The sequence below is a fragment of the Passer domesticus genome, chromosome 1, assembly GCF_036417665.1.
Source record: "Passer domesticus isolate bPasDom1 chromosome 1, bPasDom1.hap1, whole genome shotgun sequence".
In the NCBI taxonomy this organism is placed as follows: domain Eukaryota; kingdom Metazoa; phylum Chordata; class Aves; order Passeriformes; family Passeridae; genus Passer; species Passer domesticus.
The window spans coordinates 117,943,325-117,966,071 of NC_087474.1; the positions used below are offsets into that span (position 1 = coordinate 117,943,325).

Consider the following 22,747-nt stretch of genomic DNA (forward strand, 5'->3'; position numbering starts at 1 on the left):
GGCGGAGCGGGGAAGCCTCACGGACAGGGCGGAGCGGGGGCCGTGTCGTAGCAGCCCCGCCGGGCCGGGAGGCGATCGCCATGGAAACCCCGGCCCCGCCCCTGCCCCCCCGGGTGCCGCCGGGAGCGCGGCCGGAGCTGCCGGGTCCCTCCTCCGCGGGCAGCGCCAGGTAGAGCGCGGGGCGGGGGCCGCTCGGGCCGGGCGGGAGGAGCCGCGAGGGGCGGCGGGCGGAGCGCAGGCCGGGCTCGTTCCGCTGCCCCGCCGCAGCCCGGCCCGGATCCCACCCGGCGCCGGTGCCCCCAGCCATCCGCTCTCGGACCCCGGCAGCGCCCTTCGGGAGCGAAGCGGGGCCGGGCTCGCCTCAGCCCGCCAGGGCGGGGCTTGTTCGTCGTCCCCGATCCTGGCGGAGAGGCCCTTACGTGTTGCCATGGCCGAGGGGGCCGCGGCGGCCCCGGCGTGCTTCAGCGAGGATGATTTTTACTGCCCGGTGTGCCAGGAGGTGTTCAAAACGCCCGTGAGGACCGCCAACTGCCAGCACGTGTGGGTATCCCGACCCCCCGCCCCTTCCCAAGCCTTTTCCTCGATTCCTCCGGCTCTCCGCGTTGTGCTCCTCGGCTCCCCCCGCTCTCGGCGCACGGACCCTCGGCCTGGAGACGCTGGCGGTGAGGATGCGAGCCCAGCGCTGCTCCAGCCTCCCCTCGCCTCTTTCTTTTGTAGCCGACGAGGACCGGTCATTGAGGAGGAGCCCCCCCACCTCCCCGGGTGTCTGCTCGGCGGTGGGGGAGTTTTGCTGTGCCGTCTGAGCTAACTCGCGGTTTTTAACTTCATGGTTTTTCCCCGTTCCTTTTCGAACAAGGACGGTAGTGTGAGTTGTTCTCTCTTTTCAGTTCATCTATTCAGCATTTTTTTTTCCAGAGGGACGTTTGATTACAACGTGCTACTTTGTAGAAAAGCAAAATAGCTTTGGCAGCTGGTGCGTAAGGAAGGAGAGCTGTAAAAGCTGGTGACCTGAGGTCTCTGGAAACGCGTGCTGAATGAAGCCTTGCAGTGGTTTTGGCTCTGCTTAAGGACAATAAACAGGAGTTACCCTGATAAGATTGTCCAAAATCACGTGCTTGCTGCACCATTTAATATCTCATTAGTGATCAATCTGGTATGCAGCTCGGTAATACCAGTCAATAAATAAGTGGAGTTTTATCTAGAGTGCATTTCCAAGCTCCCCTGATTTCCATATACTTTATCATAAGCACCATTATTTCATGTTTCTTTTAAATGTCAAACTTTGTATTTGGTAAACTATTACTCTGCTCCTTTTTTTTTTCCCCCTAACAATCCTCCGTCTCTCTTCAAGGACAAAGTAACTAAACTCTGTATATTTTGCTAACCTGTGTTTGTGGTAACTTTTCAATTTAGGTTTTGCAGGAAGTGCTTCTTGACGGCTATAAGAGAAAGTGGAACACATTGTCCTCTCTGCCGGGGGAGCGTGACTAAAAAAGAAAGAACGTATCCCAAAAGGGCTCTAGATGTTGAAAACAGTATGAAGAAAGCTTCTGGGGGCTGTAGATGCTGTGAGAAGCAGGTAGAGTAAAACTTTAAAAAAAGTTGAATCAATTGTTCATGTTTTTGTCCAGACACGCCTTTACTGTGCGTCATTCTCATCTTGGAGCTGAAGAGCCTATAGTAATTTGAACTGAGCTTTGTATGGCTTGTTCATATACTGGGCATGCAGTGCCTGCCAGCTGTAGCTAACAGGTGTAAACTGAAGGAGCATCTTGAATTGTCAATAAAGGCATTTTAAGTGGATTGCCAGTTTTCCCCTCAAAAGATGGAAAAAATGGATATAGCTATAAAACTGGCAAAAGGAAAGTTGAGGAGCTGAACATGAAAATTGCAGATATATGGAAAACCTCAGAAACTCTCAGTATGGAAATGAAACTGCTTTGAGCTGCTATAAAATTTATTTTAAAACCAAGATATGTGAATTGATTAATTGCAGTGCCCACATGATTAATCATATGTAATTTCCTCCTTCCCCATCAGTCCTTTTACATTCCTTTCGATTCCTTTCTAAAGGGATCATTATTTTTGGAACGCTGGGTGAAATCTTGACCCTCATTGAAACCAAGAGTTATGTCTCTTTTCATCTAAACAGATGCAGGATTGCAGCCACATTTCTTGTTTATAACAAAATGCATCAAATCCAGGTAGTCTTTACATTGGTTTCATTTCACTTGGGACTTCTGCCAATGTGAAGACCAGCACTAATGGAGCCCTCAGCTGCTTACACTGTTCCACATGATTCATTGGGATGAAAAGGGGGGAAAAAGAAACTGATTGCAAGTTGGTAAACTGGACGGAAGAACCAAACAGAATAACTTTAATGGAATTTAGGCACAGGCATGTGAGATATGATCTTGTTCAGCCCCTAGACCTGTGAGAACCTTCTGACAGTGCTGTTGGACCTGAAATTCAGGGGCATGTCCAACACAACTGTCTTCTGGCAAATCCAAGCAACTCATTCTCTTAATTTGAATTAAAGGTCAATAGGCAGCCTTAAGCTGGTGATCATTCACCTATTTGTTTCCCTTCCCTGCCAATGAGTAAACAAACACACCTAATGCAAAAAGAAAAATGTTCCTTGCATGAGGTAGCAGCAGGCCAGAGAAGACTGAAGGAACAGTGGTGCTTATCCCATCTTCACAGCCACTCTCTGTTGTAGCTCATCACCTATTGATCCTGGATCTGGGAGGTGTAGTTCCAGTGACTTTGTTTCAGTTAAATGGTGTTTTCTTGCATCTAATCCCTGAGAGAGCTCTCAGATGTCCAGGAGTTTGAGTGGCAATGTTCTCCAGTCTCACAGAGTGACACTGGCTCTCAGGAGAGAGGAATTGGAGATGTCGTGTTGGTGAAGAAAGTGTTCATGCTCAGAAGTGAGACACAACTTCTGGTTTCTGCTGCTCATGAAGTCTGAATAATTCCTGCATGCATTGCTTTCTGTTGGCAGAATTACCTCTTCCTTCTATCTATCCCTGGATTGTTCAGTATGATTTCAGTAATTTGGCATTTTATTTTCAGGTTAGATTTTCATGGATGAGACAGCATTATAAAACATGTAAGAAGTATCAGGATGAATATGGTGTTTCTTCAATTATGCCAAACTTACAGATTTCCCAAGATGCAACAGGGAACAGGTAATCAGGGTGTTCTGTGTGTAACAGTGCATCTTCTTTCCCCACTCCCTCCCCCCATGGAAAGTTTTTTTTTTTTTTTCCAGGGCATTTCTTTTTGCATTAATTATTATCCATATTTTGTGCCTCAAAATAGGAGTTTTTCCAGGTCTTTTTCTCTACTCTTAGCAAACAGAAGAAAACCTTTCTGTATGATGGCTTTGAAATGTCTTCTAGAGACTCTCCTAAAAAGTATTTAATATTTATGTTTTGCTTTCCTTGCCTTGGTAGCATTTGAGCAGTTTACTTTGTAACATACTTCATAATATTTACCTCTGGAGAACTTCCTGTCTATTTTTATTCCCCCTCCCCTTTCCTAAGTTTGTTTTAGTGGGTATCCTGTTTCAAAACATTACTGTGCAAGCTTTTGCTTTCTGATTGAATTTATTTTGAACAGATTTCTTATGAAATATATAAGGAATTCCAGTATGTTACACACCATAATATCAAATTACACTTGCCATTTGTTTTCAGGCAGTAAAGCTAACCTTTTTTTCATATATTCTCACTGATGGCAGGGGTTGGGAATTTTTGGTTATTTTTGAAAAGCTTTTTATATGTCCATTTTACAGAGCTTTATTATATATAGCCCTTTTTTTGCCATTGATTTTCTATTTTTAGCAGTCTGAATTTTTCTGTGTTTGGTTTTCAACCCATCAGTCTATTGCAAGTTGAAGCAGTTACTGGAACTAGCTGCAGCCGTGTTTCACTGAAATGTCTGCATATTCTGATATCACTATTTATGCAGTTTGCTACAGTAGAATACCTGTGATTATAATATCACAGAAGTATAAAAAAATTTACCATTGCTGTATTTGCGCTTGTAAATATTCATGTTCTTAGCATGTCTGTACAGTTTCTTCTGGCTTAGCTAGAGGTGCATGTACAGTCAAATTTACTTTCTAAAATGTTCTTCTGCTTTACTCTTCGTTTAGGAAAAAAAGTTTATTTTGTGCTCAGCATAAGAAAACTTACCTTGTTGTAGCTAAAAATTGCAAATCGTTTGTGTGAATACATGGCAGTTAAAGGCCTTTTACACCTTCCTAAGTCAAAAAACTTAGAAAGTGCTACCTCTTTACATTCATATAGTTCATAATACTTGTCTGTCACCTGCATTGCCAATCTTGTTGACTAAATGTTTGTTGTATTATATACCATTTTCCTGTAAAGTTGTGTAGTATGGCACCAACCATGATAATTAAGTTATCCAGAGAGGTCCCAGTTGATTGGAAACTAGCAAATGTAATGCCCATCTACAAGAAGGATCAGATGAGTGATCCAGGGAACTACAGACCTGTCAGACTGACCTTGACGTATCAGGGAAGATCGTGGAGCAGATCATCCTGAGTGCCATCACGTGGCATGTGCAGGACTGCCCAGGAATCAGGCCCAGCCAGCATGGGTTTACAAAAGTCAGGTGCTGGTTGACCAACCTTGTGACCCGCATGGTAGATGAGGGAGTGACTGTGGATGATGTCTATCTAGACTTCAGGAACACATTTGACAGCATTCCACTGTAGTCTTCTGGAGAAGCTGGCAGCCTATGGCTTGGACAGGTGTTCTCTTCACTGGGTGAAAAAAACTGTCTGGACGGCCAGGCCCAGGGAGAGGTGGTGAATGTAGTTACATCCAGTTGACCCCTAGTCACCAGAGGTGTTCCCCAGGGTCCAGTTTGGGGCCACTCCTGTTTAATACCTTTATTCATTATTTAGATCAGGGGATTGAGTGCTTGCTCCCTCAGTGAGTTTGCAGATGACAGTGAGTTGGGTGGGAGTGTTGATCTGCTGGAGGGCAGGGAGGCTCTGCTTGGGGATCTGGACAGGCTGGATCAATGGGCTGAGGCCAGTGCTGTGAGGTTCAGCAAGGCCAGGTGTTGGGTCCTGCACTTAGGTCACAACAACCCCAGGCATTGCCACAGGCTGGGGGAAGAATGACTGGAAAGCAACCCAATGGAAAAGGAGCTGGGGGTGCTGGTTGACAGAGGTTGAGCCATGATCCAGCAGTGTGCCCAGGTGGCCAAGAAGACCAGTGGCATCCTGGCCTCCATCAGAAATCGTGTGGCCAGCAGGATCAGGGCAGTGATTGTCCCCTGGTACTCCACACCAGTCAGGCTGCACCTTGAATCCTGTGTTTGGTTTTGGGCCCCTGAATCCAGGGAGGATATTGAGGTGCTGGAGTGAGTTCAGAGAAGGGCAGTGGAGCTGGTGGAAGGTCTGGAGCACAAGTCCTGTGGTGAGTGGCTGACGCAGCTGAGGTTGTTTATCTTGGCGAAGAGGAGCCTCAGGAAAGACCTCATTGCTGCAGTTACCTGAGATGGGGTTGTAGTGAGGTGAGGGTCAGTTTCTTCTGCCATGTCTTGAAGTGAAAGAACAAGGTGAAATGGCTTCACCATTTAAGTTACATGGGGAGGTTCAGATTACATAGTAGAAACTTTTTTTTTACTGAGACCATGGTCAGGCATTGGAATACATTGCCCAGGGTAGTGGTGGAGTCACTGCCTGTGGAGGTGTTCAAGAGATGTCTGGATGTGGCACTTGGGGAATGATTTAGTGGTGATTATGATGGTGCTAGGTTGACATTTGGACAGAAAGTTTCTTTCAGCCTTGGTGATTCTGTAAATACTGAGACATACCTTGATCCAAAGGAAAAGTTTTGAGGGTTAGGATATGTGCCATTGTACGTTGCCTTGGAATTCATGGGACTTAATGCATATTCCCCCCCACCTCTGTTACTGTTAAACTTTTTAAATGTTGATAGTTGAGTAAGATAACCTGAAGTTTCATTGTTTTTTTTTCCCCTTCATTTAAAGTAGCAGGAGTGATGCAATATCTGATACTAGTGAGATGGCTAATAATCAAATACTTCAAGGAGAAACAAGGTAGGTTGCTTACTTGTCTGTGGTTGTTATTAGAATAGATTCTGATAGTCACAGTGCAAACTTCTGCTAATGCTAAAACCAAAACGCAGAAAACCTACACAAAAACACCAGGAGCTGTATTTATAGAATCCTGTAGTTTCTTGTACACTTGTATCTGTTTGGGTATTTAGTACTTTCCTGAAGGATTTGCTCTAAAAGGTGTTACAAGAAAGCGAAACCAGGGTGTAGCTGCAGTGGGTCAAAAGAACAAAAGAAGTCCAAGTCTCAGAAGAGTGCATTTAGGCATACTAATTGTAAATGTACTTCAAAATTGCAGTGTGGCAGTAGCACTGGGACTCCATTAGGTCTGCTGATATGTCAGTGGGGGTGTGGGGGATTTTTTTGTTGACATCAAAGTAAGGGAAAACGACAGATTCATTCGTGTGCTTTCTTAACAATACTTCTGAAACTCTTCTGTTTAGTGCTCTTATATTTCTGTTTACAGTGGACACCCAACCTTCAAATGCCCCCTGTGTCAGGAAGCCAATTTTACCAGACAGCGCTTGCTGGATCACTGTAATAATAGACATCTTTATCAGATCGTTCCTGTGGTAAGTAGAGCTGCTTATGTATGTTTCTTAGGCTACTTTCATTGTAATTATGTGGACAATTTTAACTGTGCAGTTGCTGCTCTGTATCTGTAACAATCACTGTGGTTTGAGAAAGACAGACAATATACTTCAACACAGTGCATTTAAATTGAGGAGTGACTTTGATGTGAAAACGTTTCATGTCCAGCCTGCTGGTTTTAAGGCATTTCTGACTTAGTTGTCTCATTTATCTTGGTGTGAAACAGGCTCAGTTTTTGAGCCTAATGCTTAACTCTTCTTTATTTAGTAGTTCAGGACTGTTTCTGTAGAATCCCATTTGTAATATAACTGCTGTTTGTGTGAAACCTGCAGTTACTTGAAAAGTAATCCAAGGTAACCAAAGGGCCTGAAAAAGAAAAATCTGTTTGGTTTTCTATTATTTTCATCTGTATAGGGTGTGCTGTTTTTCCTTTTGGCCTACTTGATCATCTCAATTTTATGAAAACCCAAACAATAAGTAGGATGCAGTAGTCACTTTCTTTTCTAAATTAACTCAGACAGATAGGATAATATTTCACTATAAAGAGAAATGCTTTAGAAATCGACCAAGTTGAAATGTAGTTTTTGAACGTTACACAAATGAGGAAAAGCACACTTAGCAGTATGATTTGATGTTAATGTCTTACTGTGTTTTGGTAGTGGATGAGTAGTAGACTAGTTACTCCTGTAGAACATGTCTTTAATGCATTCTGTATTGCCAATAACTTTTTTTTTTTCATTCTGTCTCTTCCCTTCCCCCTCCAAATTCAGATCTGCCCTATTTGTGTATCTCTTCCATGGGCAGATACTAACCAGGTTACTAGAAATCTTGTTAGCCATCTGAATCTAAGACACCGGTTTGACTACGGAGAATTTGTGGTAAGCTTTTTTTTCTTTGATGTGTGGAGGAATAAATGGTAACTTTTTTCCTAAAAATCAAATTGCCAAATAAAAATTTTGTACTTAACATGTGCTCTGGACATGCTGTGTTCCTGTTGTGTATGGAACTCAGAAGCAGACCTGTCTGTTCTTAGACTTCGTTTTCAACATGAAGTACTGCTGGAAATAGGTGTTGTCAATAGTCAAACTGCTCCAAGCTGATATCTCATCAGTCTTTGGCTTAGTGTTCTCAAACTGAACTATTTATTGCTTTTATTCCTTTTTTAGAACAGTTTATTACTGCTGTTTCTGGGGGAAGTAAAATAGATGCTACTGTTTTTATGGACATTATTGACCTTTTAATACAGAAATTGTGAAGTTATATTCTCAGGACTCAATGTGCATTGACCATCTGGTATTGCTGCTGCAGCTGCTCTTCCTGTATGTTGTGAGAGAGACTGAAAAAGAGATGTGTCACTTAATCAGTGTTTAGGTTGTCTCTTTTCAGGCTGTCTTTGAGTAAATGACCTTAAGTAGATGGAGAACTACATACACAGATGTAGTCAGTGGCTGATTCATAAGTCAAGCCAACCATTTGGGTTCTGCATGTGGGATCAGAAAGCTGGAGAGTTTGGAGTTTGTGGCTTTTTCTACAGAGTTTGACAGGCTTTGGGGTGTGCAACAAGTCTAGTATTTTAGTCACAGGCAGCCTCACTAGGTCAGGATGGCAAAGATGATGTATCTTGTCCTTTGAGTTGAGTGAGCTGTGATAAAGGTCTGAAGAGCTAGGGTTGGATAGGGGGGATTGGGCTCTTCACCATGAGTGCATGTTTGATGACCTAAAACTGGTGATAAGAATTCTGATTTGGGGAAACTGCCAGAATTGCAGTTAAAAGATTCATCTCTCTGGCAGATTAATAACCTGAAGGATATTCCTACAAAAAGCAGCAGACCTTTTGGTTCTGTGTTTGCTTTCCCATTTTAGGGAATGTATTCTCAACAATCTGTGATTACTGTTGTCTGAGGATCCCATTTTGGTTTTTATTAATGGAGGATGTTGTGGCTGGTTAGAAGCCCTGTTAAAAGAATTGCATGGCACAGCTTTCCTGAGCTAGCTGTTCTTTAATGCACTTGAGCCTGGGAGAGAAGATGAACCCTTCTGCTTAATGAGCCTTGTCCTACTCTACTGATTCTTCTCCTGTCTCATATGTCTCTTGGTACTTGGTTCAATGAAAAGATTCTGTGCAATATAAACAATCATCTAGTAGCATAGAGTCTTTATCTAGGTGCCATTTCCTATGTAAAAACATAGCAAATGAATGATTAAACTAATGACTATGCTGCATCTTGAGTATTTGTCAATTTTGATGATGTTTTCATTTTGTTTAGAATCTTCAGCTTGATGAAGAAGCCCAATACCAAAATGCAGTTCAAGAGTCCTGTCATGTGAACTTTTAGAGCCCCCTTCATCTTCATACTGATTATCTGAGAGAAAAATTAATTTGTTCTGTTGGCAATCCGAAGGGTATATTAATAAAAATGTTTTTCAGTACCCACTTTTTGGGCTGAGCCTCTTTTCACACTCATAAATGATCTTGACTGAGTTCTGCCCCTGTGGAATTAGGGACATTTCTGGAACTTCTCATTCTTGTCTTGATTTTCTCTTAACTTTTACTACTGTGTTAATTACATGTTCATATGATTAATGTAGGATGTTTTAATTCACCAAAGCCAACTTTGAAAGTATCTTTAGAAAGACATGCAGTGATGCTCTGTTGCACTGTTGGGTTTCTTCAAGTTCAGCTGTCTTCTAAGGTATCTTATGAGATGATAATTTATTTTTTGTCTCTTCCTGCCGAGGCCAGGCATTTGTCCTGCCAAGGACTAATTTTGTTTGATGTTGTGATTTGTTTTTTACTATTGCTATGTGACTGAAAATAACAACAGCTTAAAATATTTAAAAAATTCTTTTCTACTGATCAACAATGCAGAACAAAGCTGTTTTTCACCTTTCATTGAGAAAGAATGATGCCATTGCCTAGGAATAACTACATCTATTTTTCCTCTTTAGGAATAACTAAAATAGGATGCTTGCTTACTAATGTGATGAAGTGTATTCTCTGTACTCCTAAGGAAGGCTACATATTTTCTGAGCAATTTAAGATGACATGCAAAAGGTATACTTTTTTGGCCTGTGACCAGGTCTTACTGGAGCTTTTTAAGAACTTCTAGTTTTGCATTTGGAATTGAAGTTTTAGTCTGTCTTGTCTTTCATTGAAGGCTGTGTAGCTAAATAACTAAACTGGCTTCACACCAACAGAAACTTTATTTTTGTAAAGCTGTTTAAAACTTGTACATCTCCTGCATCCAAAGGCTTCAAAAAATTCTTGAGAAGAAAAAAACTTACTCTAAAATAGTGACCAACATATTTTAAGAGTTCCTGTTCTAGATTTCCACCTTCCCACAGGAACATCATTAAAATTGGAGAAAATAGTAATAATGCAATATTCAATTTAAATGGAAAATCTATTTGTAAAAACTTTGGGATCTTTTATATAATACTAAAAGGGAGAAGGGAAAAGAAGGCTGCACAGCATACATTTTGGAGTTTTAAATCGAGAGTGTTCTGAACATACACCTGTTTGGACTGACTGTGTTTCTATCACCCATTGTCAATCTGTTGTTATTAATGAGCATTGCATATATGGTGGAAAACATCCCCAGTAATTTTTTTAGTCCAGATGGTGATATATGTGTTGTAGTATCAGTTGTGCAGCCAAAGTACAGTCTGCTTCTTGTGCCCTGCCTCCCTGTTCCTCTCCAAACAGAGGTTTTGATTATTCTTTAAATGCTGAGATATTACATATTCCAAAACTGGTAAGGTCAAAATGCCTCATTTTACAATGTAATGCGTTTCAGAACTGAAAGTTCTAATTTATTGAGTGTTGGAACTAACCCACTATACATTTTAACTTGCCTTTTCTATCTTAGAGATTTTTTTAGTATAAAATGTTACTGAAGGCATTGCTGGCTAAAATTCAGATAAAGTTGTCTATTTCAGATATAGCTGTCTATTTCAAAAACCTTGTCTGAAGCTGATACACTTTTTATAACTACTTTTTTGCATTTTGTTACTGTCTCAATACAGTATTTTGACAGCAGACCACACTTGGAACTTGTATTCCAATTTCCTTGTTTGCCCCCATATACGTCTGTGTATTCTCACTTGTCTGTCAGCTCTAGAGCTTGAGTGACCACATACTGATTTGGAGTGGTTCCCTGAGCCAACAGAAGAAAATGTAGATTTTTACTTTTGCTCAGTAAAGCCAACTATTAAACAGTGCCCTTATACAGCAAAGAACATCAAGGTACCTGATGATGAAGTTTTACCTTTTTAAAATAAAACCACATACTATGGTGATTTATTACTGCATACATTTCCTAAGGAGTTTAACAGTTAGATGTAAGTCTAGTTAACTTTTTTAGATTCAACAAAATGTTTATATGATCTGGCAATAAATGCCTACAGCCAATACAGATTCTGAATGCCTCATGGACGCTGGAACTACTTATTTGTATTACTTGAATATATCTTGGGAATTACGAGTGAAATGACATCTGTTATAAAACTCTGGGAAACAAATGTTTTCTATAGCAATAATTAGTTGTCACTTGATGCATAGTTGCTGAGCATTTTAGTCATGTTTAAATGTTGAGAGACTTGAATACACATTTTAAAGCAACGTGTGTATTAATGCAATATTAAAAAAACCTTTCAAAATGCTTATCCTCTTTATTTAAAATCTGTATTGGCAGGTGCTGCCTTGCTTAAGATTTTGTACTTTTAATATTAAGAGATTGCATCCAATACATTCACTAGGTAAACGTTTAATGAAAATTAAATTATTTGAATATGTTGCTGCTGGTCATGATCTTTCTCACTGAAACTCAGACACGCGCAAAAAGCTGTGTATTTGTGATGGGTGATGCCCAAAATATGACATCTTTACTAAAAGATTGCTTCTTAAAAATGTTTTCATGTTCATGTTGCATTATGTATGGTTTCAATATGTTATGTTTGAATTGTACGTTCTGGGTTTTTTCCTATTAAAGTATTTTATTTTCTATTTGTCTTTTTGTTGCATAATAAAGATGATCAGTTCCCTTGGTGCTACTTCTTCCTTTTCAGATGCTTTCTAAAACTTAAATATGTGATCAGTTGTATGTTGAGTTATTGAAACAGTGTGTATGCTGCTGGAATGATGAGGTGTGACTGGTGATGCATCTGTGAGCTGAGACAAGATACCTTATATCATACCTCAGCAAGTAGAAAAGATTATAGGTTGGCCCAAATCTGCTTTGTGCATATTTTTTTGTTTCCATGTTTGTTTTTTGCTGTCCCATGTAATGTTAATAGAGAAATAACATCCTAAAAGGAGACAGAAGTATGTAACACTTAGGGTCATGAACAAACCTTGTTATTAAAAGGTTTTCTGAGAAGATTTAATGCTTTTCTGAAGAAAGGATGGCCAGTAAATTTGGGCTGGTTACAAGTTCTAACCAGCAAAGTGGCAGCTAGGTGATATCTCCTGCCCTTTGATCTTGTGTTGAAAAAAACTGGTTATTTCTTGTGCTTTTGCATTTTAAGGACACACAGATACAGTAGTAAAATTGACCTAACGTGTTACTTTAAATGATGGAAATGTAACAAAGCTATGTAAATTTCCTTTTTATTAATTTATTTGTTCCCCATAGAATCTAATTTTCTGATCTCTAAGTAAACCACTATCTTCTGAATCTCTTTATTAGCCCTTTGTTAGAGATTTCATTTCATTTGATTTGATTTTATTATAGCAATTCATATTTCACTACTTAGAGAGAAAGCATGTGATGTGTTTAATTCTCATTGGCAGTATCTTGGTTATAGGATACTTGAGCTCTGTAAAACTGCCCTTTGTTCTCCAGCCTTAAGGCAGGGCCTCATTCCCAGGGTGAGGGGGATTTTTGTGCGCCCAGTTCATCTTCTGACAGGTAGTTGGGACTAGAAGGCTTTTTGTGCTTGGGAAGCATTTCTGGGTTTCCCCCCCCTTTTGAGATTTGATTTTTGAGTCTGGTGAGATTTGAATGAGTGTCTGTGACTGCTATAAAAGAGTGAGTGGTGTATTTTTTGTATCTTGTTTTATGCAGAAATAGACACCAACTCATGAACACTGTTAGGGGATGGGACAGTGTTTACTGCCTGTGGTAAAGTGCACGTTTGTGAAATGACTGCAGAACCTGGCATCCAAGGCTGCTTTATTGCAAGACAGAAGAGCCACAAGAATATCTGATCAAGGTATCTTCAGGTTTCTTTTAGAACTGGAGAAACAAGCAATAAAAGGGTGCAAAAACTGCATAGTCTGTTCTCTATACAGTGTACATTTGCTCCAGAACTCATATTTCTTTTGTTTCCTGTTGTGGCTGTATTTGGAAAAGAAAAAAAAAAAAAGATAAAATTCAGGGTGTCTGCAATGAGGAGGCATTTCAATAATGCCAAAACTTCTACTTCCCAGGGAATTGCCAGGCTTACTAGGGTCAAAGCATGGTGGTTTTTTGTTTTTGGGGTTTTTTTTTGTCTCATGAGTAGAGTAGATCTGCACTGTTTCTTATATTTCTCAAACTCTAGGTCCGCTTTGGGAAGAACCAGTTTTCACCCCTTCATTTTCCAGTTCTAACCAGCCTTATTTTATTGCTAACATTTTTGTGGACATGATCAGGAAAGAGCTAAGAAAGTGAATTTTGCATTTATTGCCTCACCACAACTCACACTGTTAGGAAATTGAGGGCAAGGAGGGAGAGAGGAGCCATCACTGCCAAATGCATTCTGTGGAGTAGCATTTAATTATATTTCAAATCTGTGTCTTGAAGTACTCTGTATATATTTAGAGACCTTCCTCAGCTCTGTGAAGCTGTAGGTTATTTCCCAGGGCTAAAGACAGAATACTGTTTTTATGAAATTGCTTAATCTTACGAGGATGTGTAGTCACTGAGAAAAGTGCTTCTCACTATTACTTTACATTCTTTTTCTATTGTTGTGTTTCTGTCACTCATTTTTCCACTGAATGGCTTGGGTTAGAATAAATCTTAAAGACAGGCTCATTCCAACCCCCTGCCATAAGCAGGGACACCTTCCACCACACCAGGTTGCTCAAAGCCCCATCCAGCCTGGCCTTGAACACTTCCAGGGCTGGGGAACCCACAGCTTTTTTGGACGACCTGTTCCTGTGTCTCAGTACTTGTTTTCCTCTATGTGCGTTTCCCTACAGCAGTTCTCATAAATATACACTACCCATTTCCCTCCCATTCCCTTTTCTCTCTCTTAAAGTAGTCATCAATTAAATTCCTACGATTACATTACTTGGCTACTAATTATTGTTTCATATACTCTGTGTTTTATAAGCTGCTCTGGCTGTGCCCTTAATATGGGGCTGATGTGGGCCACAGGGGTAAATACAGTAACTAAGAAGCTTAGCACAGATAATTTATGGAGTTTTCCAGACATATTTACTTCTATGGCTAGAGGAGTTTGTTTTTCAGAATGTGTTTCCACTTGGAAAGAATGGGAAAGTCCTAGCAGATAAATTTTATTGCTTTTGAACACAGTTTAAGGCGTTTGTTGTTTTCTGTAAGGGGAGGATCTGGTTTAGGATTGGAGAAATTAGGATCAGGTTGAAAATCAAAAACTTTTCACAAAGCCCAGTACTTTGATGGTAATAGCACCCTTTTTGCCTAGAAAACCTTGTGTTAGGTTCTCTGGTTTTGCAGGTATGGACTGAAGAACGTGGGATGTTTTTTCTCTAGAGTAACTGCTGTGGCCCTACTGCCATGGAAGGTGAGATTCATGTGTTGTGAGACTGATCAAACTTGAGTAGTTTATTTTATTTTTTTCCTTGTCTTTCATAATTCAAACCACCAGAGGGCACTGAGTATTTTTGGGTACTCTCTAAATAAGCATTTAAGGGTGATAATTCAATAAGTGGTTGTACTCCAAAACACTGTTAGATACGGAATTTGTCTCCTGATGTTTCATTAAATGCAATAAATCTTTTATGGATTTGGGGCGGGGGCGGGGGTTAAGAAACTGGCTGGGGTCATTCCATTCTACAGAAAGAATACTTGCAACTTACTTCAAAATCTTAAAATTATGGGTTGACGTATGTTGCTTTATCATCTGTAGCAAGTAAGCAGTGTTGCCCCCTGGACTCCGCTCTGGGAAGAATGGAGTGCTCCCCTGTTCACCAGCGAGCATTAAATGTGACACGTTCTTGCAAGCGCCATGCACTTGCCAGACCTCTCCTTGCCCAAGGGCGTTCTCCAGAGTCCTCTCGAGCCTGGGGCTGTAGTGCAGGCTGGAGGCACACGGGGGCAGCTGGGGACTGATGCATCCTGTGACAGTGACAAGGGGCTAGTGCTCGTTCCTGGCTTTGTGAGACTGCACACTTATCATCGCCCTCGCTAATTCCATCTGCCGCGGTGGTGTGAGGTCTGCCAGGTGCCCCGTCCAGGTGTGCTGCGTTATCCCTTCTTAGCGTTCACAAGAGTCTGGGGTTGGGACAGCCCTCTGGTACGAAGGGAGGAATTGTAGCAGCCAAGGCTTATGTTGCCTCGTCTGGGAAAGAAAGAAGTCTCCTTGGAGTGTGCTTCTGCAGTGGCATGATAGTGGCCACAGCCACTTGAGTAGCTGCTGAGCAGCGACAGTTCGTTCCACACGGTAATTTGATTCATGTTTAGCGTGAAATGTGTTTGTGTAAAAACATGTCAGACGTGATTCAGCACCCTGGGAGAGGGAGGGAGGTGTGATCCTGTATGAGTAGTTATTTAATTTATGAAATACTGTTTTCTTGCACATACAAAAAATGATGGTTAATGTAGGTCTGAAGTGGCAGTGGCCAGGAGGGTGTGCAATGCTATAGCCAAGTTTCTGCCATTTGCTTTTTAACCTTGCTTTTTAATTTTCCTGCAGCTAATCAGTGCAAGGAAGCTGAAGGTCTGCTTCATTTTCTTGATGAACTCTTAGTGAAAACAAATCTGCCGTGTTTGCTCCTCTGCAAGCAGTTGGAATGCTTGTATTTGATATCTGGTGTAATTTTCACTTTTATTCATTGCATCCCACATGACACTTGGTAGGTTTGTAAACACTGGACATTCCTAACTTTATATGCTTAGGTGTTGAACTTGTAGCACTCTGGATTTGATTGAGGGTCTGTTATCTTGCAGGTTTATCTGACAACTCTTATCTTCATTGCTGCTTTTGCTTCATCAACCAAGGAGATAACACTGCAATAGTATCTCTGTTTGGAAGATTAATCAAGAAAGTGAACCCAATTTGTGCAAGATAATGCAAAAAGCTTGAGACAGGGCAAGGGACAATCCACTATCTGAGAGTAATAGACCATCCAAGTATCCTCCTGCTCTTTTCACATTTGAACTATAAGCACTGCTGTGAATGGGACACGTAGTGTTCTGCAAACCAGCACTTTCCATGTTATGTAATGAATCCATATCACTTGAGGTTGACATTGAAACTTGTGATCAGAGAGGTATCCACCCAAATGTCAACGAGCAGTCATGAATCATCATTGTTTGCTGAGCAGTATACAGATGGCAAAATTACCAAAAAATCTCTGCTGCCTTACAGAAGATTAATAAAACTATTCAAATATGAAACTATCTACCAAAAATTCTAAAAAAATCACTATATGTATGGAGCTAATTTTACTTGGGTTTATGGTTCTCGGTAGTTAGCAGAAATTGTGTTTGCAATAAAGTTCCTTTGGCTTTTAAAAGAGCATTCTTGCCCTCCTGCACTCATTTTTCCCAATCTCTCTGCCCCCATTACTGTCTCTTCCCAGATTATTACAAAGCTTAGTAGCTTTATAAAGAAGAGTAAAACAGGTGATGCTTCCCATCTGCATTGGATGATTCCTGATGAATGTTCCTTCTTCTGCAACAAGGCAGGGGAAAGGCACTGCAGTATCTTTATTGCTGTGCTGTGGAAAAGCCCACACAAAACAGTGCCACTAGGAAGGCAAGATGACATGGTGCCTCTCCCAGGGAACATGCAGTCTGCTCTGGGATACTCTCCATCACTCTGGTGCTTGCAAAGCAGGCTCAGCAGGAGATCCAGGCAGTCGCTTGCAATAGATCAGCAGCAAGATCCACAGCAAGTTCTGATGTCTTTCATTTTCCTTGTCTCTCCTAGCAGCACGAGAGCATGAGAGTCTGTGGGGAAAGAAATGTAATTGACTGGCAAAAGCTCAGATTTTGCAGGTGTCTCTTATAGTTACTCAGGGCTCTTAGATATCTTAGTACTCATAAGCTGTGAAACCTGTTCAAAGCAAAGAATTGCAAGAAAGGAAAAGGCAATCAACCAGTTAAAGACTTGTTCATTCTCCTTTGCATTTAATGTTTTTATTTTTCTTCAAACTCAGAGCTTGCAATCAGGATACTGGTGGTCTACTTGCAGATCAAAATGTTAATGGAAATAGCATTCTTGAATTCCACAGATTCCTGACTGTGTCAAGAAAGGACATGCATTATTTTGGCTATCATATGTTAAGGAAACTTCTCAGCCTGACCATTCACAAGACTCTCAGGCATCTCAATTTGCAGCTTGCAAGCTAAGCTACCTTGACCAGGTGCATTCCTCAACATATATCCCTGGTAGCTGTGAAACAAAGACTTAGTCTAAGTCTTTGTTTTTGTTCTTCCAAAAATGCACACTATCTATTCAAGTAAGTTGCACTACTCTTAATTAATTCATCAGAAGTAGTAGTTATTTCTTATCATGGGCCTCAGTCTTGGAGGTATCATATGGTTGTATTCATCTGGTAAGAAAATGCAAGGAGTCCTGTAGGAAAACCCTGAAGAAAATTAAGGGGTAAGTATATTGCCTGAACATAGACACTAAGTCTGTAATAAGACAAGATGTTTGTCATTGTAGAGAACATGCTCACAAAAGCAGATAAGATCTGTTGAAAAGATCTTCCATGGTTAGACAGCAAAAAACTTCCTGAAGACTGTTCCTATATTAATTACTTTCTTCTCAACATGTATTAAAAAACCTTTATTAGCTACTTACTGGGTGACACTGAATTTTCTGCCCATAGCTTCTATCTTAAAAGTCCTGATGTTCTGTTATTAGCATAGTACTTATTTTTCCATTGCATCTGGTTTTATTTTACCAGATGACTGGTTGAGATGTCAAAACTCTGAGTTTATTTAATGAAACAGCAGTGTGTGTTAGCATATCACTTTTGTGCCTTCTCTCTTTGGTGTCACTGTATGCCAATTCCCACACCTGCTAATATTTTCTTTAGGTAACTCACTTTTTAGCCAGTCCTGAAAGCAGCAGTGCTCATGACACAGAGGCTCATACAACCCTTCATCCCTTTATATACTACTGACAAGAGTTTGATGTGAGCTCCCAGTAGTGATTGATACATCTTAGAAGAACAGAGAGCAATTGCAGTGATTATTTCCATTTAAAGGGGAGCAGAAAAACAGAGTGTTAGACTGTCTTCCAAAATCAAGTAGTAAGACCAAAACTGTGCTATTTCTGTTGAGTTCACCATGTATGCAAAGCCCTTGTAAGGCACTGTAATCAAGAAACAATGGATACAGTTTTTCAGTTTTGATCAGCTTTTACCAGTTTTGACAAGATAAGACAATGAAGAAAACACAATGAAAAAAACACAATGAAGAAAACTTTACTGTTCAACTGTGGAAACTTGACCCTTAGGTGAAACTATGTATTTGGTCAATTGATGGGAACATAACCTGTGAAAGAAGAACAATATACAATGGAGCTGTTGTTAATATGGAGGTGGTATCGTGAGCTGTTATGGCCTCATCTCACACTTTGGCCAAGTGTGAGATGATGTCGTAACTGGAAAAATTCCACTCCCAGAGGAGGAGATATGAGGTGTGGTTCTGGGGCAGAGGGGCTGAAGAGGACAAGATGCCATTTCGATCCAGGGGACTCCCTAAAGGTGCAGTGCCTGCCTGCCCCTCCCACATGAGCACCATGCTCCATCTCCTTCTCTTGCTCAGCGGCTTTCCAAAAAATCCAGGGGTTGGTATGTATTATTTGGTACTGCATGTAATAAAAACAACTCTCCTTTGCAATCACAGTTGGGTTTTATGGGTTTTTTTGTGCATGGGCATCCTCCAGAGCCCTTAACATTAATGGCAATGAGGATGCCTAGAGAACAAAAAGTGATATAAAGAAAGGACAGTGCTTGGGCAGTGGGGCGCATGGTTGCACCAAGAAAGTGAAACACATAGCTGTACTGAGAGACACTGTTCTGTGTGTGTAGCATATGGGAGGTCAAGACTTAGTCTGAGTACCCAGCTGTGTATGGGAACTTAGTAATGTTTTTCTGTGTCCAAAGCGTAATCACTGTTATACACTTGTTGTGCAGTGCATTGTAAACACAGCTCAAGTAGATTTCAGATTCTGCTCGGAAGAACTCTTAGTCCTTTGCATTTGTGGTGTCTCTGGATGATGTCTCAGATTTATTGTCCTCACTATTTCTGTTGTCGTTATCACGTCCTGATATGAGTGCATTGGTAAAGATGTTTCATAAAAAGGAGCCTCGGGCCGTGGCTCCACCAGTGGAGCAACTGGGGTGGACACCGCAACTGTGGAGCACACTGTGGGACAAGCTAGAAATTTGTACAAGTATTGAGCCCAAGCCATGGCTGAAGATCCCATGGGAGTGTTGAAATATTGGGGAAAGTTTGTGCAAACTCTTCAAAAATGCTCTAAAGAGTGGTTTTGTCATGCTAGCTGCATGGCTGAATGTCTGTTATTTGCATACAAAGTCGCAGTTGAAAAGAATACAGAGCTTGAAAAACAGACAAGACAAGGACGTGCAACAGCTGAGGGCCAATATAATGTTGCAAATGCAAGTGTTTGTAGCTGCTGCTGCTGCACTGCAATCTGAGATCTCAGTAAGCTAGGCCTATAAATAAGGTTAAGTTTTAAATTATTAGTTAGTTTAAATGCTGTTAAGTGTGATTCTTCTGTTAAATGGTTACAGTTAAGGTATAACTTAAGCAATAGTTTAAGTTAGTCATAAATTAGGTGTTGTTCCTTTGTTAAATTTTTAAGTTTAAAGTGTAATTTAAAGTACTGTTGAGTGATATTAAGCTTTTAAGCCATATTCCTTTTTATCCTTGCCTCACTGTCCTCTCTCTCTCTCTCCCACACACACACACACACACAGACACACACAGATAGTTCCTTGTTCAATTCTGCTTTGATTGGCTTTTATTTGTCTTTGTGGTTGCTTCTTTTAACTTGGGGTGCCATAACTGTTCTGTAAGTAGTAGAGTAGATCTTGTCAACAAACTTTGTCATGCTGTCACTTAATATTAAATCTAGTTTTTGCTGATACCTTGTTGATGATTCTTTAAGCAATCTCTAACTCTTGTTCATAACCTTGGAGATTGAAAGAAATTCTTGGTGCTAAGCCTAAATTTCTTTTAAAGAGAATGCCTTTAAAACTTATGCACAGGATACTAATTTGCTAGCCACAGCTACTCAGGGATATAGTATAAAATACCCCACAGAAAATGCATAACCAGGGTCTGAGTGTCTGTGGTATGCCTTGTGAGATTATATACAGTGAATGAAGGAGGAAGGAATGAAAGCGGCGATTTTTACTGGGACACTGATACTTGGATGCGAAATCCCCGTTTGTTACCATGAGACATAGACTGATTAAGACTGCTCCCCCAACATATAAAATGCAATAAAGACCCTTTTGATTAATGAAACAGGAAATCCCCTGCATGAGATAATTGAAAAAATGTGGCAGCTAGGTAATCTTGGGGAGTGGAACCCCTGGGGAAGTGCTGGGAATGAAAAAAAACCTGCCAACTGGGCTTTTGACACCACACGGTGGCCACAGGCCAGAATTAAGATTCCAGGAAGAGATGCAGAAATCCAAGCAACTATTCAGGATTTGTTACAAGCAAGTGTTTTTTCTATGTTGCTTTCAACCCTGCATTAGTAGCAAGTGGATTTGTAGTGTTAAATTCTGTATAAACACAGCACAAGAGCAGCCTTACAAGTTGCTATTTTTTATGTGTTTTTCCAGTTCAAGTGTATCATGTAACTTGTGTTTCAGTCTTTTGGAGTGGAGGTTTCATTATATGAATCTTAAAGCATGTGCTGCATGTTCTGAAGTATGACAGAAAGGAATGTGAGTTTTTTTGCAATAGTGTTGGAGAACTATGCTGAGCAGAGCCTACAGAGTGCAGACTGGTCTGTGCTATTGTTTGGGAAGGGTTGGTAGTGAGCTATCTACAGAGCTGCCCTTGTACTTTGGTGTGAACAGACCTAGCTGATTTCCTTCCAAGGAAAACTGGAGAGCAAGGTAGCTAAAGTGACCTTCACCTGGGAGATTGTCAAGGAGCTAAGCACAATGTGAACTGAGGTCCACTGAGGTCCTGGTGTCATGTAGTTCCTCTGCTGAAAGATATGATGTCATACTGGGGTATTGCGGGATATAGAGCCAAATATCCAGCTCCTGCAGCAGTTTTCTGGAGTTGTTAATGCTTCTAATGTATATCACCAAGTTTCAATTGGTCTGAAAATTATGACTTTTGCTCTTTCCATAGCCTTGATCATTAGCCTATCACACAAGGAAAATAAGGCTCAGAGAAGCACAAGAAAATGAAAAAAAACCATTTTCCATAGCTTGATCTAACATTTTAATAACATTACTTTCCTTATAATTATTACTTTAAGTAATTTTCATACTTTTTGTATTTTTATGATTTGTAATATTATACTAAACTGCCTTCACTATTGATTTAAAACAAAACTCAGTTCATATTTCTCACCATTGTTGAATAAAACTATTGTTCTGGAAGTTATCTTTCCTCTCCTTCATAGTGTATGCCAGTGTTGAAACAACACTCCCTATTGTCCCTACTGATTCTCCTTTGGTTATCATTGTGGGATGGTTTTGGCACATATGGGCTGGATGCCTTTGGATAAAACTAAAATCCTCCTGATTAAAAGCCTCTTTGTGTAGAGGAAGGATGAGAAAAGCAGAGATGTTTTCAGATGTATATAGTTTGTTTTTTAAATTTATTTTACCTTTGTTTCAGTGGAGTTATTCTATAGTTGTGCTGTTTTAAATAATAGGAAAATTAACATCCACTCACTTTAGGCATTGGGAACACCATTCCTTCTACTCATATACTCCCCAGGGTCAATTTTCTTTTGGATTGTGCCCTCCTTATCCATTCAAGATCCTGTGCAGTTTTACTTTTGAGATGCAAAGGTATAGTGTCAACCCCCCATGGAACCTGGTTCTGTGGCTGCTGAGGTGGTAGCAGCAGAAGCAAAGCAAGTTACTATTACTATTCCAGGGGAACAGCACTGGCACTGAGTACCTGCTCAACACTTCTGTTGGTGGGAGTAACAGGTGGGAGTGGGAGAAGGGGTGGGGAGGTGACTTTTCTTCTGTTTATGTTTTGACAGGATACCTCAGACTCATACCACCCTTGGAAAAAACATCTGGGTGACTCTGGCTAAGGTGGCCAGACCTTATGATGCCTTAGCAGTGCTAAGAACCCCATTCACAATATGTCTGATCCATGTCCCTCTTACTGCCCATGAGCTGCAACGTTTATGTAACAGCACCCCTGCACCTGTGACCTGTCCAGCTACCATATTCTGGCAATAACTGTCACTACAAAACCCTACAAAATCGAGCATTGATTTTTAACTTTTAACACATGAACGTTAGTGTGAATATTTTGATTAGATATGTTGTATAAATTTAAGCGACCATTCTAACTCTATCCATGCACAACTACAGGAATTATTGACACTTACTCAACAACTTGTAGAACACACCAGTTGGAATCCATTTGCTGGAGGGACATGGGGTTAAAATTGGCTGAAAAATAGATTAGTATTACTTTGTGCCTTAAGTATTGGGTTTCTATGTATTATTTGTTGTATTTCTAGTTTAGTATCATTGAACTGATCTTTAATAAATAGCATGTTGCATGGTACTGTTGTTCATATGGTGGAGGTCCTGCCATATTTAATCTGCTGCTGGGCACGTTGACCAGATAATGAAGAAAAGGCA

At 40.6% G+C, this 22,747-nt stretch overlaps 1 protein-coding gene across 3 annotated transcripts; it reads left to right on the plus strand.

Moving 5' to 3' along the window:
• Positions 1-44: 44 nt before the first annotated feature.
• Positions 45-16,417, plus strand: RNF138 (ring finger protein 138). Of its 3 annotated transcripts, XR_010345981.1 has the most exons (10): positions 45-540; positions 1,414-1,579; positions 3,076-3,191; positions 6,037-6,105; positions 6,590-6,695; positions 7,485-7,592; positions 12,780-12,927; positions 14,397-14,463; positions 15,595-15,754; positions 15,849-16,417. XR_010345981.1 is itself a non-coding variant. In XM_064384984.1 (7 exons), exons 1-7 carry the CDS (start codon positions 428-430, stop codon positions 9,048-9,050), a joined length of 744 nt encoding a protein of 247 aa, XP_064241054.1. In that variant the 5' UTR covers positions 47-427; the 3' UTR covers positions 9,051-11,766. The 3 variants fall into 3 exon arrangements, 2 of the variants coding, with proteins under 2 accessions (XP_064241054.1, XP_064241048.1); XM_064384984.1 differs by lacking the exons at positions 12,780-12,927; positions 14,397-14,463; positions 15,595-15,754; positions 15,849-16,417 and adding an exon at positions 8,982-11,766 and having other exon boundaries at positions 47-540; positions 6,040-6,105; XM_064384978.1 differs by lacking the exons at positions 12,780-12,927; positions 14,397-14,463; positions 15,595-15,754; positions 15,849-16,417 and adding an exon at positions 8,982-11,766 and having other exon boundaries at positions 51-540.
• The last annotated feature ends 6,330 nt before the right edge of the window (positions 16,418-22,747 follow it).

Coding starts and splice junctions, on each gene's coding strand:
- RNF138 (XM_064384978.1), top strand. CDS start 428: ATGGCCGAGGGGGCCGCGGCGGCCCCGGCGTGCTTCAGCGAGGATGAT. Junction 6,106..6,589: donor ATACTTCAAGGAGAAACAAG/GTAGGTTGCTTA, acceptor TTCTGTTTACAG/TGGACACCCAACCTTCAAAT. Junction 6,696..7,484: donor TTTATCAGATCGTTCCTGTG/GTAAGTAGAGCT, acceptor CTCCAAATTCAG/ATCTGCCCTATTTGTGTATC.